Raw genomic sequence first — 18,196 nt, 5'->3', positions numbered from 1 at the left:
GAGGATGAAACGTCGTTGGCCTTATTGTTAACTGCCCCTAAGCGTCCCCTTCCATCGCTGTCACGCCATATGTGACGAGTGATAATTTTCCTTCCGCTATACGATCGCGATTAATGTGCATATTTTATGGTTTCTATCTAGAGTACGTAGCTACCGATCGCTATATTACAAGAGAGTAAAACAAGACACCGCTGGAGAGCAGAGACAATTCGCACTCTCTTCATAGGCCAGACTCTTTCCTCCGCGGAGAAAAGAGCTTACCTATCCAGAGAAGCTTTTGCGCCGAACGGCAGCCTCTTCTTCGAATAAAGTGAGTATTCGCCCGTGTAGGATATTAACTCCAAAGACATATATATATATATCTCGAAACTCTCACCTTGTATCGTTATTGGGTTTCGCGTCATGAAGTATCACCCGGAACACCGTGCGGCCTGAGAATGTGATATCCCAATCACACCGTCTGACTGGTACGTACGGAGATCATTAATTTACTGCATGTTACCGCTGGTAAGTAACGGTCTTTTAGGCGACAGCTCAAAAGTAATGGCTGGTTAAGAATCTTGGTGGTTGGCGGCTAGGCCTGCTGGGCGAACCAGTCGAGTGAGAAGTGAGTGTATGGTCCGTCCAAATTTAACACGATAGGCCATTGTTGGATGAGCCTGTGAGAGTATCCCATTACCCAAAAGGCTGGCCTAGCTGGAGTGCAGAACATTTCCTCTCGATCGCCGACATCGGGCTTCTTCGATAAATCTCTTGGAAACGACAGCCTAGATATTCCATCTCCTTCCTGCACGTGGGTGGTTGGGTGATAGAGAATATGTGTGTTATGGATGGTGGATGGGTGTTCATTGATTGGGGGCGAGGAGAGTGAGTTAGGAGGGGCTCTGAGCACACCTCGTCGGAATTTAAAGACCACCAAACAAAGCTCACCCCCCACTACATTACTACGTTAGTCATCAGAGCCGCATTCTCATGTATGTCCTACGTAGCTAGCTAGCTAGCTGCATGTGAGGGCGAAACTCAGCCGGCTTCGATTTGGTGGCTTAAATAAGGTTGTCTCTCAGCTGTCACGATTAAGGTTATCCATTCCCCATTGGTTTCATCTCCCTCATCTCAGGCCTGTGTAATGTTGCTATCTGGCCCAATTCAGGCGTGCAGAATCGAATGTCTGCAGAAGCTCATCAGCTGTCACTATAGCTTCCTAAGTCTCCCCTCGTCCACATCGATTACAACGGTTTCCTCCTGCCCCCCCCCCCCCTTTCTTCCTCGAGGATTCCAAATATGTGTTGATCAGTAGAATCGAGCTCATGCCGGTCACGTATCGCCGCGCCGTTAACTTGTCACCTGTGCACTAGACCTGTGCTTCCATCCCATCGACGTTATTAATCGGAAATCATCTCACGACGAACCCCCCATATAAAAACTCCAACCCCGCCAAAAAAAAAAAAAAGATTGTCTCCGAACACACGCTCTTCCCATAGCCACCACTGAATTGTATATGCTCGTAGAGCAAGTCCATTCCGGAACGACCCCACCTGGGAAATATTGCTATGTCCATATAATGAGGTAACTAAAGAGACGATGAAAAGAGCGTAAGAATAATATAACTCCTCTAATGACCCCCTAGAAGAAATGCTTTTCGTGAGATGTTGCTTTGCCCCCCCCAAAACAATAGCTAGCCAAGCTGTGCAAACATGATTTTGGAAGCAAGAAATGACTGAGTATGGCGAGGTAAACTAGCAATAATAGCAAAGAAAAAGCCAAAGAAAAACACCATAATTTTTACATCGCCAGAAGTAGCGTACAAAAAAGGAAATATGCGCCACTAAATCTCAGTACGTCCCAGCAGAAAGAGAGGAAAGGAATAAAGGGAAAAATTCAGAAGAGCCATATATATATGTCCGTAAGTTCATCAAAAAGATGCATCATAAAAAAAATAGAAAACAGTGGCTGGTAGTCCTTCCCGCCTCTAAATCACGACACCGCCCAAGTAGCCCAACTCATCAACCAATTCGTCTCTCCATGCTAATTCACCAGCAACCTCCTCTCGTAGGCAAGCAAGTGGCTTCGGGGCAGACATCCCCGAATATGAGGCTTCATTAAGGATAACATCGCCGGCATATGTCCCGATATCTCTGTTTCCACCCGGCACATGACCGGAAATTTCATCGAAGTTGTAATATTGTGGGTATACACGTTCGTTCTGCTGATAAGGATAAGGAGTGGTGATACCAAGGCCATCCACAGGTGTCTCGACTTCGTATGCATCTTCTTCTTCTTCTTCTTCGCCGTCATCACTAGAGCAGCTCTCAGGTGAAAACGCAGACTGAACCATGGGAGAGCATGCGCAGGAATAAACTGATCCTTCGTTGCATGAGCAGTTAGACGACATGGATTCTATTATTGAGGGCGACGTAATTGTTGATTCGTTTGTTTTCTTGCTAGAGTCTGAAATGCTTCTTGGTATTTGTGGACGTATATCAGGCATAGTAGAAACGTATGTGTTCGTTGCTACAGGAGAATGGTAGTAAGCCCGTGGGGGTTGTGTGAGGTGTGATAGTGTATCCCGAGCTGCTTCAATTGATGTATCTTCTCTTAAATATCCCACAATATCTGTAACACTGTGGTTAGATTCTAAAGGGGCAGGTGCCATTTTGTTGAGTGTGACATCTTCTCCCGTCTTGTCAGTTGTTTGAGTTATTTTATATCCAGCATCCGACACGACCCTATTCCTACGAAAAAAACCTGACGTTTTTTTCACTAGAGACCATCTTCTCTTTGAAGGATTTTCCTCAATTGCGGGCCCATCGGTTTCACCGCCAAAGAACATTGAAGAGACACGGCGAACACTTCTTTCCTTAATCCTATCCCTCAAGCTCCCCGAGCCGTTACGAGAATGTGTTGGGTGTTCTGGCACTCTCCTAGGCTCCTCGAAATCCTTCCCTCTACTTCCACTGCCTGCAAAAATTGAGGCCCCGATAATACCAACTGGCGATATTGTTTTCTCTCTCTCATCTAGTGGGGATGCCGGAGACACACTCGTAGTTGCAGGTATATAAACATGTGAGGGCGGAGGTGGGGATGGTTTCGCGGTCGATGGTGGAAGTTCAGTCGGTACGTGAAGGATAGACACAATCCGGCCTGTTTTTTTATCAACGGTTGTATATTCCGGTGGTGAGCCGGGGTCTGAAATGTAACGCTTTTGATCCAGCAGAAACTATCAAATAATTAATTGAGCCGTCCAAAAAGATTCTTTCCGAGGAGAGGCTAACATAGTATGTAAATTCAGAACCCATCTCAAGTCCACCCTTGTCGGTAATCATGTATTTCCAAACTCCTCTACCAACGCGAATATCCTGTTCCATGGCGATAGGTGTGTGGAAGTTATCCCATGATCCTAGCAAATGCACAGATTGTGGTGTTGTCGTTGCAGGGAGGACTCTGCTTATTGTTAGAAGTGCGAAAATAATGGTGGGGTTGTAGGTACTCAAAGTATTAAGACTGAGAGTTGGGGAGAGGAAGATCAAAAAACAAGAGATAGGATGGAAAGGATCATAAATTCATCGAATAAAATAAAGAGATGAGAAACAAACATTCTAAATGAAACTAGGGCTCTTTCGTTTCTCGCATCTTTTCTCAAGTATGAGGTTGCCATTTCTTCCCTCCTTAAGGTTATAGGGGGCTCAATATAATTATTAATCACAGGCTCTGTCCGATGAACTCTGTGTCGAGCTTATGTTTTTGTTGATGCCAATATTATCGGTAGGAACTACGCACGGGATTAAAGATTATTGTTGGAGTTCTAGAAATAAATGTTAGCCGAAACTACACTTCCATTATGGAGGGAGGGGAAGAGTGCGAGAGAGAGAGAGAGATGTATTCAGTAACGAGAGCACAAACCTTTAATTTACCCCCACAGACTATTTCTCTAGAAAGTTATTCCGAACTTCAATGCCCCTATCCGTTACTTCAGCAGAAGAAGTACTTTGTTCCAGAAGCCTATAGTGCAGGTAACCGTCTGGGCTTGTTTTCCAATCTATGGTGTCCGAGATGCAGGATGCAGGTAGGTAACTGGTTAATGATGCCTATATAGTCGGGGTATATCGAAGCCGACAGTATAGATTTCAAGATAGATAATATGGTGGGGAGAAACGAACTCGAATTTTCATTTCATTGATGGCGATGTTCAGTGAGGATGTATGAAGTATGATACAGATGGAGGGCGGGATGGGGGCAGAAACTGGCTGATGGTTGGTTTAAAGGAGCTGAAAGTGCTCCAGCAAGTATTGCTAGTGAGAGAGGCTTGACAGGTCCAGCTGCACGGCCAGCAGCAAGAGTAGTAGAAGATTAACGCAAGAAGATGCAACAACAACAACTCCGATCAACCAGTAGTCTCAAGAGTGTAGAGGGCGATATTTCGTGACGGGGTGGTGTCACTTGGGGGGGGGGGGGGTTACTGTTAATGTGTGGAGGATGTTCTGCAATTGCTTTTGCCTCACCCCGACCTCGCCCTGTCGGTAGGCCAGTAAGCCATTAAGAGGCTAGAGTAAAGGACAAGAGGCAAATTTCAAATTTCCCTGGGCTTCGCAGCCCTGATCTGTCCCAGGATACGGTTCCTACTCGGTAAGACAAATCAACCTCCCTTTCCCAGCGACTTGCCTTGGACCTGGACTGGACTAACTCTGTCGAACCAAAAGCGCCGGGCTTTAACCCCCTTAGGATTCGCGATTCTTGTTTGTTTGTTTCTTTGTTCTTATGATATACAAATAACATCAGACTTTCTATCACTCACAGTTAGCTCCTTTGCTTTATCTCCATTAATGCCTCGTTGCTGCGGCAGCAGCTCGTCCACGAACCAACACCTCCCCCTCCAAAAAGCCCAAAAGCCCTCCATGCTCTATCAACCACCCCAGCCAGGCGCCAAAGCACCCGTGGACCAACCAACATGCATACATGTACTCCTCGAGCACGTTGGTGACATGGATAGGCGAACCCAAATGCTCACCATGACGCCAAACCACTTGGCACTGTATGTAGAGTAAACATGCAGGGACGAACGACTGGTCAAGTTTCTCCTGGCTGGGCCAGGGGGGCGATTCGCTAGATCCCTTCCGCAAATCTGAGGGTGCTGGCCTGGGTGGCGGGCCAGAGTTTGAAGATGTGTTTATTTGACCAGACGAAGAAGTCTTTTATTTTTACTTCCATTGTGCTTTCCATTGTGCGCAGTTCCCGCAGCGGCGCGCATCACCAATAACTACATACAGCACGTAGTTAATACCCAGGCACGGTGTATGCGCATCTGTACTTTAGTTGATTTACGGTAAATCGGCCTACTTTCGCTTCAATGGAACACGGCTCATAAACGTTTTTAGAGTTTCTGTTTCAGCCTCAAAAACTGGGGCACACCCAGTCAGGACCGCGCGATAACTATAACCTGTGTTGAGACCCGAACACTTTACTGGATCCCATTGTTTATTGTTCCAAAATCGTCGCCTCGTTCGCCAGTCAATGATTTAGACTCCCGCTTGATCAGCGTGCCTTCATCTCTTGCGGTATTTTGGACGTCCCTAAGCACATAATGTAAAGTACATGTATGTATGTAACTCCTCTCTCCCTCTTCCTTGCTCAAACTTCGTGACGTGCCTCGAGTAAAGTACTGACTGATATATTTGAAAGCCCAGTGAAGTTTCGAATAATATGTGTCCAATTCTGATGAAACTTCATTTTGATGTAAGGTTGTCGATTCCCGGTTAAAAAAAATTAATCAATCTCAAATACCTACCGAGATCACACAAGAAGCTACGGCCGGGACCTTGCATATTATGATGGCTACTGTGTACCTACCTACAGAGGACCCCACACACCAATTTGTTTATCCGACGCTGCACAACGCGGCCAACTCCTCGATAATCGATCTTTTGGCTCGGGTCGGAGTTCTTTCGGCTGTATGCCTCCTTAAGCTCCTTTTCGGCGACCACCACTTCGTCGTGGTTGTGTTCTGTGCAGACACTTCTTTTCTTTTGGTTGGGGTCCATGACTTGGGTACCTATCAATCTAATTTCCTCACACCGGAACGCCGGCATACCAAAATGCCAAGTAACGATGTTATTGATTAGCGATTGTATCTAGTGGGCTTTTAAGAATTATCCACCCTTTGGTTTTTGAGTATTTCGATTCTAGGTGAATCTGGACTTTTTAAACGGTCAGTCACGTTGGTGACGATATCCGCAGCTGATGAAAGTCTAGAACAACCTGTCAAATGTGATATGTCGGAGGCCGCATGATACTGTTTGTTGGATGTTTGGTGATAAACCTAACCCTGGTATTCAGCCATCTGTTTATCTTGAAAGCCTACTTATCGGACCACGATATATCTGATATTAATGCTGTCGGAACGGAGCCGGGAGCACGTATGTAAAACTGTGTTGCTAAGAGCGGCCTTGGTGTTCCTTCCGGTGGGCGCTCGTTTTTTCTTTCTTTCTGGATACATAGTTGTCTCGAACCCAATCACGGTCCCCAGTATGCACAAAGCTCCGGAGTCCGGAGTCACCATAGAATCCGGAATTTTCCAGTAGTATATATGTTGTTCTTTCTAGATAGGCGATCATAAAGCCTCGAACAGCTTCTCATGGAGGGGTGAGGCCTATCTAGAGCCCAGCACCTGATCTAGGCGCGCCGGTGTCTGTTGGTAACACAACTTTGACATAGGTAGTCACGCTATTCTATATAAACCAAACATATAGGAATGTAGTCCATCGCGTCGAATCAGAAGGGGTTGAGAGAGAGAGAGAAAGCAAGCAACCTTAAATTCCAAGCGAGTCAGTGCATGGACATGGCTTTTAAAGCCCAATGGCAAGGTGTCGAGGGCCTTGCTTTAATTCTGTCTGAAACTCCGGTCAACTTCCGTCTGGATTAAATAAGGTACCGTGGTACATAGGAGTACCTAGCCTAGATGTACCTATACAGAATTGCTATTTACTCTACTCTCGCTAACGGATGGGCTGGCGTCGTGACGCGATGTCGTCTAGATATAGTCTCTAACACTCTAACCAGCCCTTGCATGCCTAGGACGCCGTGCCCTATATCAACGCGGTGTTATTGCCCTTATCGATATCTGCCCTACCATATTATCATGGTCGGGTATGTGCAGTGTTGTTGGGTTTGACTAACAAAGGTATGTTTTGGTGTGTTAGACGTTTTAAGCCAATTATAAGTAAATAAATCACTAGAAATGTGGGATACTAGCTAGTCCGGATGGTGGTGGTCCCTCACAGCATCAAATCCGAGTGATAATTCATGACCCGCCTGTTAAGAGAGTGAATAATTCAGTTTACCGGGTCGATGTTTACTCGCACAATGTGATCGAGTTAATGTAATGGGAAATTGTAGTGCGTAGAGAGATCAACCTTGGCAATAAGTATACTTCATAAGGGCTATAGCTATTGTGCCCTATACGGACCCTGAAATTTGTTTCAAGTGCTAGGAAGACCGCCTGAAACGTGAGATATCTTCTTGTATTGAGAATGATACTAGATATTTGAGAAGACTGTCCATTCTATATACCAGTACATGTCCTAGTTACATGTGATCTTTATATAGACTAACTTTAGGGACGGGACTCATGGAGGTTAAGGCCCCCAATACAGTAATAATCATATTTATAATGGCTGTTCAATGTTCTCTCATATGATATTTTGAAAAGGCTTTGGATTTGATTGGCTAAAACTCAAGTCTATCCCTGTACTCACTCCAGAATACTATGGCATCTTCATGAATTCATCTTCACAGCACTACAGCACCGTGAAAAATAAGGTAAGACCCTTCTCCCTAACAACAATACAATAGCTCAACCCGTAAAAAGTAACTCCAACTTTCTCTGTCCCTAAACTTGCTCATCGATAACTGCATCATTCACGACAATATCAAAACCATTATACTCCCAAGTAACCACCCGCAAAACCGCAAAGCCGCAAAGCCGCAAAGCTGCAAAGCCGCTACCTTAAATATGTACCGCACCTATCGTAAGCGCGACGCGCCCATAATGCGCCCCTCAACGTTCCTTCCAGTCCACACGCTGCTGATCATACTCTCTGTTCTCATCGTCGTTGCGCTTGCTGGGGCAATGCTCTATTTTACTAAAGTCATCTTGCCAACAAGGCGTCTGCCTATCGAGGTGGTGCCTAAACCACCGGCGTCTGATGGTAGGTCATATGGTTTGTCAATACAGAAATGTCGTGGCTGACAGGTGGTGGTGTTGTGTAGGGAGCCCAAGCGGTGGTTCTAGACGCACTAGTGGTGGTTCCGGCTTAGGCCCAGGATCTGGATCTGGATCCGTAGCTAGTTCGAGTTCGGATGATACTAGTAGTGCGGGTACTTCAAGTACTTAGAGAGCTGTTCTGCAACGGCGGAGTGGTCTAGGGTTAGGTAGTGATTTGGGTTCTTTCTTTAGGGTTAGGGCGTTAGATGCGTAGTATAACTTAAGGCTCAGTATTAAAGCAAGGAGTAGTCAAAGTTGGAGCTGTTTGCATCAATGTCGTCGTTTAAAGTCAAGTATATCATTTTCTCATATTTTATTTCTTAATTCCTCAACCTCTAATTTGGAATTAACATGATTAAACGTCTTATATCACTCGCTGGTGGACCCTCCTTACATATACTTTGGAGACTTGAATGTGTGTTAAAATGAGGTCTCATTATTCGCTGCAGTTATTAATGAGATCTATATGGAGCCGTTAACTCTGGAGGCCTTTGTATGTCAGGTGCGTACGTACAAGTACATGATCGTACTGTAACCACATGTACATGTCTTTAATCAAGCATTATACTCCTCATTCTTACTCTTATGTGTTCGGCGCTTAGCTCTACCGTTCCTTGAGAACTGACTGGGCTTTCGTTCCCGTATAGCAAGCCGCGGTTGGCCGTTGATGGGACACCTAGCACGAGACTGCGTCATGGATTATCACTCGGTCAACTATTGATTTGAAAGTTAATTTGGCTTGCCCGCACGGAGAACTTGCTTGATGGTTCAGAAGGCTCTCTCACTTATGTATATTAACTAGCGGTTATATATGCGGGTGCAACAGGACCTATTATTTTCATCTTTAGTGGCTGTAGGGATTAAGTATGGGTTAGGGTTCGGGAGTACACATTTGGGGGTTGTGCCAAGGATTTAAAATGGGGCCGGGTTGAACAGAAACAAGCTTTTTGATGTAAGAACTCTATACGGGAACATTACACTTTAGTCGTGACTGCATGTACTGCGACTTTGTGGCTTGTTTATTTGTATCAAAAGTAGGTACAGGTCATGTAAGAGAGCCTGTCCTCACTCTCTTTCGCTATCTTTCTAGTCACCTCTTGATAGAAATCATTCTTTGAACTAATGCTTGCTTTCGACTGGTCTATGTCTCTGTGGGGAGGTCATTTCTGTAGATAGTGTATTTTGAGCAGAAGTGGCGCAGCTCCTAGCGTTGGAATGCTAGGGCGGGATAAATATAGCGTGAGGAGTGGTTCACAAGCTACATGTACACATACATGTACTAACTCCAGAGTCGGAGTATGTATAATAAATATATCTAGTCCATTAATATAATGTCTCTGAAGACTGGGGAGATGTAGTAGGCGATGCGGTTATAATTATCAACACCTGTGCCAGATCGTTTCGTAGTGCTACATCGTTGTTCGTCGCTGCTGAGTAACATGTGTGACAATTAAGCCATCTCATGCGATGTATGTAATGTAGTAAGTAACCCACCGGCAGCTTACAAAACACACACACACAAAAATCTATCAAAAGCATGTGAACCTTGAAATATTATAAAAGTTACTTAGCGACGTTTACCCCACTCGTGCGCCCGCAAAACAGACGAAGGTAAGCGCCTGCACTCTATGACCAGCAGAGAGGGTACGCGATGTAAGCCATATTCGCTCAATTCTACTCCATCTGGGAGGGAGGATTCTTGTTCCACGCACGTGCATCAGAACCTTGAATCCAGGCAACATAAAACATCTACCACAGAACTCGATCAAGTCTTCACATATCCTTGCAACACTTAGCCCCAGTTCCACAAATCTGCCCGTAAGGCTATGCCACAACAGCTGTCATGCCATGAACTTGGTTAGGGTAGATATTCCCCACAGAGCCTTAGCACTGACAACGTTGTGTCTTGACTTCTGCGGTAGACTGAGCGAGCGATGGGTGGCGTCTTAATCGCGGTCTAGCAGTAACGTCTCTGCCCCTCTGAAACGCGCGGTATGAGCAAAGGAACAGGTAAGCATAATGTGTAGTACATAACTCAAGTACGTACTTGCAACACACCACTTATATTTAAAGCCGCGGAACCCAGTCTTTCTCATATCAACTCCTCAAATCGTCAAATTCTCAAAACCACACACCTACATACCTGAATATGTCCACCATGCTATCGTCCTTACTCAACATACCCCGCTACCTCCCCCACATAACACTCACAAACTTCCTCTGGTTCCTTGTAGTGCTGAACATCATTCTGTTCATATACATACAAACATCAAACCGTCGGTCTCGACAAAACACTGTATACATATACCTGCTTGTTACCAATACAACCGTTCTGATATATATATGCTGACAATCAGTATCTACTATCAGACTAAAGTTACCAACCTCAGAGGCAGCGAAAGTTTCGTGGGCCACTGGTGCGGCGGTATGAGTGCCTTTTTCGCCTGGAAGAGAGTTGTGGAGATAGGGTACATGGTGAGTACGCATGCTCTGGAAGATGGCGGCAGATAGATCTGTGTGAGCCTTCTCGAGGGGAGTGCTGAATTTTTTTCTTTCTCGTCGTCTTGAAGGATACACCGCAGTTTGGTGCACAGAAGAAGAAGACCGAGATATAGCTTTTGTTGCCCGCTCTAGGCCCTCGGATTTGCTTGGGAGAATGAAATGTTCTGGCTATCGATTGTGAGAAAGCCGGGAATTAAGACACTGCCGGGTGCTGGAACGGCGGTAGGATGTTATCTGGGTTTTGTTTTGCGGGTTATGGTGGGGCGTTTAGGAACTCTCTAGTATGGTTGCAATCTGGCGGTGAGTTGAGTGGATGTCTTCTTTGTAAGAGGATAGGAAGAGGGGATAGGTTTCACATATCCCTGGATATGAGCTCTTTTTTTATGATTTCCCTTCGTTCAGTTAGCTTTTCAACGGCAAACATTTTTCTTTTTTCTGCAGAAAAATCAATTATGAACTCGGTATCATCAAATGGACAGTAGAGCAAACAGGATATGATCACGATCAGGTAATTATCGGCTGGGTCAGTGGAGTTGTCGATGTCGACGGTAATGAAAGGTGACATGGCGTGCGCTTGGTAAATCATCGGCTCCTTAAATATCAACTTCGAAGCGTAGCTAGTGGTGTGGTCAGCGTATTACACTGCTCGCAGACACCGTCTGGTCTCGGAACGTTCTGGGCTCGACCAAGGAGTGAGAGTAGTAACTAGGGTGAGCAACAATGATCTCAATGATGATACAGTACTTTTTATTCTTTTTGGTGGGAAAGCCTTGTTCGTGAACCGGGTGAAATAGGTGGGTAAGTTTTGTATATGGCTCTGGAACTCTTCAGTCTCTGTATCCCAGTAAAGAGAGCCAAAACGGCCGGCCCACGCCCTGCAGCTACGGAGGAGTTAAACTCTCAATTATCAAGCCGTCACTACATCGAAATCATTGTTAACTCCTGTACTTATAGTAATCAATCTAAGATTTTAAATCGCAGTTTCTCACCTCTCACGCGGTAGCAGTGGAAAGCAGTGATGGTAATAGATCTGGGTCGAACTCCCTATGCCTATCACCCCTTCCAGGTGGGGAGGCGTGTACGGTAACCCTAGACCGACGGTATTTGATAGAGAGGTTTGGCCGTGGCACTGTCATTATCTCAAATAGAGGTTCAGATTGATGCTTGAGGAATCTACCCCGCTCATAGGCGTTTGGGCTCGCGAAGGTGCTGCACCGAATGATCTCGAGGTAGTCCCCTGGCCAGCTGGCTCCTTATTTTGGAATATGGGGTATATACGTAGCTGATGTTCCATGGCATACGGTTTCGGATGTGGTAATTGAATCAACGGTGCATTGTGACATGTCCTTGTGCTCGGGGTTGCAGTATTGTTTTTGTGGGGTAGGTTTAGGTGGAAAGGTGTATTCGAGTGATATTCTATGAAGAATGACATCATCCAAAAAGTAAATACTCTGCCCGGGATTCTTACCAAATGAAGACTGCATGTGTTCGCGTCAAACCACCTTAATCTGAGTAGATATCTGTCTGATCTGCGCGCGCGCGTGAGTGTGGGGATTTGTCTTAGTCTGGCGAGTTGACTGACCCACGGTAGAGACGTAGAGTACACATACCGCTAAATCTCGAGTTATTCGGGGGGTTGCCAAGGCAAAAAGCTGAGGATCTTCACCTTTAGAGGAAGCGATCTTCAAGAAAACAGCCCTCTTTCACAGGATCTAAACTAAATCTAGTTTAGCAGGTGGCCTTGGCAACCCCCCGAATAACTCGAGATTTAGTGGTACTTAGCAAGGGGGTATCTAGTTGGTCGGTTAAGGGAAGTGGGCTCTTGGGGCTCGGGAGTGGGTAACTACATATACTTAGGTTTATGAACGACCTCTCATATATATACTTCATTGAGACCGTACGGCCGTATCAAGTTCAAAAATCACGCAGTATTTACTTTGTCTGACACCAAAGAAGCATTGACATTCTAAGACCGTGCAATTTCAGAGTCGCCTAAATGACCAATCATCCACAGGTATTTTTGCTTCCTCCGACGTCTTTGTCTCCTCTATAATATTCCCCCATTTCCACTGGATATAGTGTTTTTCTTTGCTATTGTGTGAGGCTAAATATATGTTCCAGAAACTGCCTTAAACCCCTGAATGGAGTAGAGGGTGGATCGATCGGGATTCAATGCATTTGCTTTGATCCGATTAAGTAGGCCCTCAATTGGCCATTCGGAAATATCACTCAGAAGGAATAGGGGTAATAGATACTTGGCGAGGAGTATCAGTTAGTGGTGTCCGAAGATCCCTAACCTAGCTAGATCGTTTCCTTGCTGCGCCACTTAATGTTCGAGTAAGCTGGAAGTGTGATGGGTTAGCTAAATGACGATAACTATCACCTACTCACCTGGGAAACTCAATAAATTTTGCTCATAGAAACCTCTTTCGGGGTATTTCTGTCGTCCTCGATCCTTTATTATAATCATGATTGGTCACTCGATCGCACCCGTGGCCTTGAAGGTAACGCTGTATACAAGATATATACTCTAGGGCCTCTGGAGATAAGGTTTGACTCTCAACTAACTGAAACACCGGTTATGTATGCTGGTACTGGAAGATTCTACTAGGATTTTCAGTTTGTCGGTATCGAAGCTGGTATTTGGATTTCACGGGGAGCATAATCACTAGGGTGTAGCGAAAAGTGATCAGAATCTGATAAGACAAATACACGTATTCACCGCAACATTCACTTATCAGATTCTGATCACTTACCCTCAACACCCGGTACATGTATATAGAGCTACAATCTCATTGTTATATCCCTATGATTTGCTGCTTTCTATACAGACATCATGGCTAAAGGTGACTCTCTCCATCAACAAATTTTATTGTCGACCAAGTATCTGGGGAGGGTCATTCTCAAGAGATGGCCTACTAAGACAATGCCACTTTGAGGCAAGATAGCCGCCGCTTCCCCCGAGACCCCGCTTGAAAAAACAAAAACTCAAAAAACAAGTCAGACATTGCACAAGTTGTAGGTACTCTATGCCTTAGGTATTAGCACTTTGGCCTCGACGTTCCTCCAAAGATTCGCTAAATAGCCCGACCGCACTTGCCGAAAAATTGTTTTAGGTGATGTTGGTATCAGTGCGGATGTATTTACCGCAGCTGCGGTGACAGCCATATCGCATATCGCTGTCGCTATCCGCGAAGAGTACTACTCTAGGCCACCGTCACTTGTTATCAATCCCTATCATTAGGTTTGTTGGGTTTATAATTGAAAGAGATCCCCACCCTTAAAGTTCATTCTTCAGCCAGCGGTCACCATTCTCATGGCAGAAGTACCAGTAAACTCGACTTGTTTATCTGGAGGAGTCGGGGTTGTACTCACCCGATCTGAGAGCTGCAGTCTCGGTTTCTACTGTGAGTTTTTTCTTCTAGATTCTTAATCATTAGCATTAAGGGGTTGTATCTAATTGACAATTTGGGAACAATTTAGGCCCTAATAACACCGCAGCACATCCACCAGAATACTGCCCCCCAACACCGGAATGCCAGATCATACGAATGGGAGGCTCAAACTGTGAGCCACAAGGTCTCTACGAACCCATCGTATGTCCGAGAGGCAGCTACTGTCCAAAAGGTGGAAAGGAAAAGATCAAGTGCCCCGCAGGACACTGGTGCCCAATGGGATCATTTGAGCCATTGAAATGCGGGAGTGGAACAATTTGTCGTGAAGGGAGTTCAAATAAAAAGCCGGTTATGGGGTTTGGTATTTCGGTAGCCATTGATATAATTTTGGTTATAACGTTGTTTGGGTTTGGTGCCTGGAAGAAAGTAATGGGTAGGAATGTGGGGAGAAAGAGGGCAATGGAACAGACCTACAACAGAAGTGAGCTGTCAATGCAGTCAGGAGCACCGGTGACAAAAGGCCCGGAATTCTCGATGAGTGAGACTACGGATGGGAAGAATGTCATTAGTGAAGTTAATCCAAATAAGGTGCTACCAGGATCGGATATTGAGACTAGCCACGTCGTTGACGACGTCGAGGAGTTAATGGAAGAAACGAACGAGGAGTTGAAAAAACTCGTGGAATCCTTTGGAAAATGTATCGATGGAAACCGTTTTGGCCTATCGTTTGATTTTCAGGAGTTGGAACTGACCTTTAGGAATGGGCGGCAGTTGTTGGCGGATGTTAGTGGGAGTATTGAAAGAGGATCGATGTGGGGGGTTATGGGTCCTTCTGGAGCTGGTAAAAGTATTCGCTAATTTTCTCATCGTATTGTGAAGGAAGAATGGTGCTAATTTTTGTTTGCAGCTACCTTCATGAATGTTCTCATGGGGAAGATTGATAAGACCTCTGGGTCTCTTTTCGTCAACGGCGTGAGAGAGGATATGAGAGTGTAAGCTATAGACGTATCCTACTGTACTATCCATACCCATATTAATTATATATGTAGGTATAAGCGCATCATTGGCTATGTCCCCCAAGACGACGTCGTTCTTGCAGAATTGTCTGTTCGTCAAAACATTCTACACAGCGCTAGAGTGCGCCTCCCATCCAGCTGGTCCGAGTCAATGATACAGGATCACGTTGATCGGATCATCTCGTGCCTTTCACTTACTCACATACAACACTCTCTCGTCGGCGATGCGATTCGTCCTGTGATTTCTGGTGGACAGAGGAAGCGAGTAAATATCGGCATAGAACTGGCCGCAGCGCCGATGGCGTTGTTTTGTGATGAGCCAACATCGGGACTCGACTCCACTGCTGCTTTGCAAGTCGTGAAGCTTCTTCAGGCAATCAGTAAGCTTGGCGTCACAGTGGTGTCTGTGATTCACCAACCGAGAACGGAGATTTTTGAGTGTCTAGATAACATCCTCCTGATATCCGATGGAAGACCGCTTTGGCAGGGTGGGAGAGTAGATATGATCACATATTTCAAATCTCACGGTTTCAGTTTCAAGCCTACTTTTAATCCTGCAGACATCGTAATGGACATCATATCCGGCCAAGGCCACCGTCACAGGACCCTTCCGAGAGAAAATGAAATTCAATACCTTATTTCGGAATGGCAGACATCGAAGCCCTCGAAACCGCTACCAACCACTAACACGGCCGAAGAATCAAATGCGCTTGCAAAGACCATTAAAAAGAGAGGCGCATATTGGTATAAACAAGTATGGTACTGTTTCGTTCGGTCTTTGATACAGCAGCGTCGACAACTCTCTGAATTCTATCTTGAAATATTTGTTGGTGGTATTGCGGGTGCATTCATGGGCCTAGCTACCATGCGAGATAAGGGACACTTGTTTCACGGAATCTATAGGGAACCTAATGAACTTCTTAGCTCAGCTTTGATGTATATCAAAATCCCGCAACTTGGTATGCTTACGTGCACGGCAATCGGTATAGCGGGGGGTCCAGGTGGAGTGAAGGTTTTTGGCGAAGAGAGTATATATTCACCTCCTTTTTGCCGCCTTGATGCGAACTTGGGCTAATCATTGTTTTGTCATTTTAGAACAAATTTACTGGAGAGAAACTGCATCGGGACATAGTCGCTCTGCTTACTATGTTGGAAAGGTGTTGTCAACCTTTTTCAGAATAGCATTCTCGGCACTGCATTTTGTGTCCCTGTTCAGTCTGTTGGGGACACCAGCTATGGACTTTGGACACAATTATCTTTGCTGTATGATGTACTTTTATTGTATGTGTACCCAACATACCTCCGTAGGAAACCTCTTATTAATTGGACATCGATAGGTATATACGGGCTTGCATCCTGTATGTCTATGATCACAAGACGTGAGAATGGAGCGCTTGTGTCTGTTATTGCCGGCTTAATCACTGGAATTACATGCGGGTAAGATCTAGAATACCTACACTTCCTACATTGGTTGTTCAGATTTCTAATCCCTTCCTTTAGCTACGGACCTAGCCTTGCCGATGTAAAGGGATGGCACTTAGAATGGTTTTGGAGAATATCTCCAGCAACTTGGTTTGTCGAAGCATATTTCACAGAAAATGTGGATTTGTTTTCGTACTTGTACGATGTGGAGCATGTATCGAGGACTACAGGCTACACGTTTAATAGGTATGCAGTAGATATCGGAATGATGTTGGCTATTGGGACTTTGTATAGGGTTATTGCATACGTAGGATTGATTTGCCTGAGAAGGGATAAGCAACGGTGAGCTGTGGGGAGGCTTAAAGGGAAACTTTGTTTATTAGTACATGTTGTATAGCCGAAACTGGGAGAGGGGGGGATAACGTATATGGTGGTCTACGCTTATGAGATTGGGCATCAGATTTTCCATCTCCGGGAATTTATATGCGCCGTTCAATGCATTATGGGGGGTTAAATTGTTGAAATCAATTCGACTCTATTGACTTATCGACTATGAAGTACTACTATAGCGAGCAATGAGATCTGGATGTCAGCGGTCAGCGAGTGCCTACCAAATATATGAAAACGACTTTTGTCAGTATCATTTGGGGTACAATACAAACACGATTTCTTTTGTCAGTGGGTGAGAGAGAAAAGTGCTATAGGGAGTTTGTCGGCAATAACAGGTGTATTTGCAATCCCTTTCTATCAAAAAATGGGAAAGTATCTATGTAACCGCTTTTTTCTTCTATAAATAACTCTTTCTTGTCAGGCCCAATTTCTACCAATACAGAAGGGTAGTCTATCAGCGGCTGAAAATACAATAAGGAAAAAGTGTCTGCGAATCCGGCCTATCCAGACCTCACTGCTCAATACAGTATAGGGTAAGAAAACTCGTCGACAGGACCCCAAAGAAACGTCACTAGAGCACCTGTATCCTCCTAATTCTCCTAGACCACGGATCCGAATCGGACGAGATAGAATCTCAAAGAATGAACTAGTCATTCAAATACCCAGAGAAATCCCGATACACCCTTCGTCGTGGTGATTCTCTGACCCCTCGCGCCTAGCGTGGTAAGTTTTGGCGATGGAGATAAGGCACCATGAACCATCGTACGGATTATACACAGGCTTACAGATCCGTATATGAGTGATGTCATTGTCCTTGAGTGTGTATTTTTGTCCGTTTTATGCAAGGCCCCAGATCCACACCAGGTTAACGGTACTGAGCCGGACTTCGAAGACAAGGCTGATGCCATATTCTGTAAATCCTGGGCTTTTATATTCGGAAAGTATTGACACTTTTCCTATCAGGTAAGACCCAGATACGGGGCTATAGCTGGGGTCGCAACTGTCTGGAGTGATGATTTGGTCAATTAATTGATAATCCTTTAATTGCATGTTTGGTGTGATGAACGCTTCACTTTTGCTGCAAGACAACTTCCTTTTCTTCTTCGGAGAGGATTCGTATCCATCATCGGTAAAATAAGGGTTGTAAACGTCTATTTTAGGTTTGGATTGCTCTTTTGGACTTGCGAAGATGGATCCGGAGGCTTTGGTAGAAA

At 45.1% G+C, this 18,196-nt stretch overlaps 3 protein-coding genes across 3 annotated transcripts; 2 read left to right on the top strand and 1 right to left on the bottom strand.

The window, feature by feature from the left end:
- Positions 1–1,969: 1,969 nt before the first annotated feature.
- Positions 1,970–3,655, bottom strand: H6S33_011933 (uncharacterized protein; the record flags this gene model as incomplete). Its single annotated transcript, XM_044843289.1, has 3 exons — positions 1,970–3,217; positions 3,273–3,441; positions 3,594–3,655. 3 exons carry the CDS (start codon positions 3,653–3,655, stop codon positions 1,970–1,972), a joined length of 1,479 nt encoding a protein of 492 aa, XP_044695601.1.
- A 1,934-nt stretch (positions 3,656–5,589) lies between these two features.
- H6S33_011932 (uncharacterized protein) lies at positions 5,590–6,116 on the top strand (the record flags this gene model as incomplete). Its single annotated transcript, XM_044843288.1, has 3 exons — positions 5,590–5,595; positions 5,677–5,730; positions 5,787–6,116. The coding sequence occupies 3 exons, from the start codon at positions 5,590–5,592 to the stop codon at positions 6,114–6,116; spliced, it is 390 nt and encodes a 129-aa protein (XP_044695600.1).
- A 7,959-nt stretch (positions 6,117–14,075) lies between these two features.
- H6S33_011931 (uncharacterized protein) lies at positions 14,076–16,938 on the top strand (the record flags this gene model as incomplete). Its single annotated transcript, XM_044843287.1, has 7 exons — positions 14,076–14,166; positions 14,243–14,995; positions 15,062–15,146; positions 15,204–16,198; positions 16,266–16,451; positions 16,508–16,607; positions 16,671–16,938. The coding sequence occupies 7 exons, from the start codon at positions 14,076–14,078 to the stop codon at positions 16,936–16,938; spliced, it is 2,478 nt and encodes an 825-aa protein (XP_044695599.1).
- Positions 16,939–18,196: the final 1,258 nt, after the last annotated feature.

This window comes from Morchella sextelata (genome assembly GCF_020137385.1).
Source record: "Morchella sextelata strain SCLS chromosome Unknown scls_7, whole genome shotgun sequence".
Taxonomy (NCBI): domain Eukaryota; kingdom Fungi; phylum Ascomycota; class Pezizomycetes; order Pezizales; family Morchellaceae; genus Morchella; species Morchella sextelata.
The sequence above is the reverse complement of the archived record's forward strand: the minus strand, read 5'-3'. Positions and strand labels throughout refer to the sequence as shown.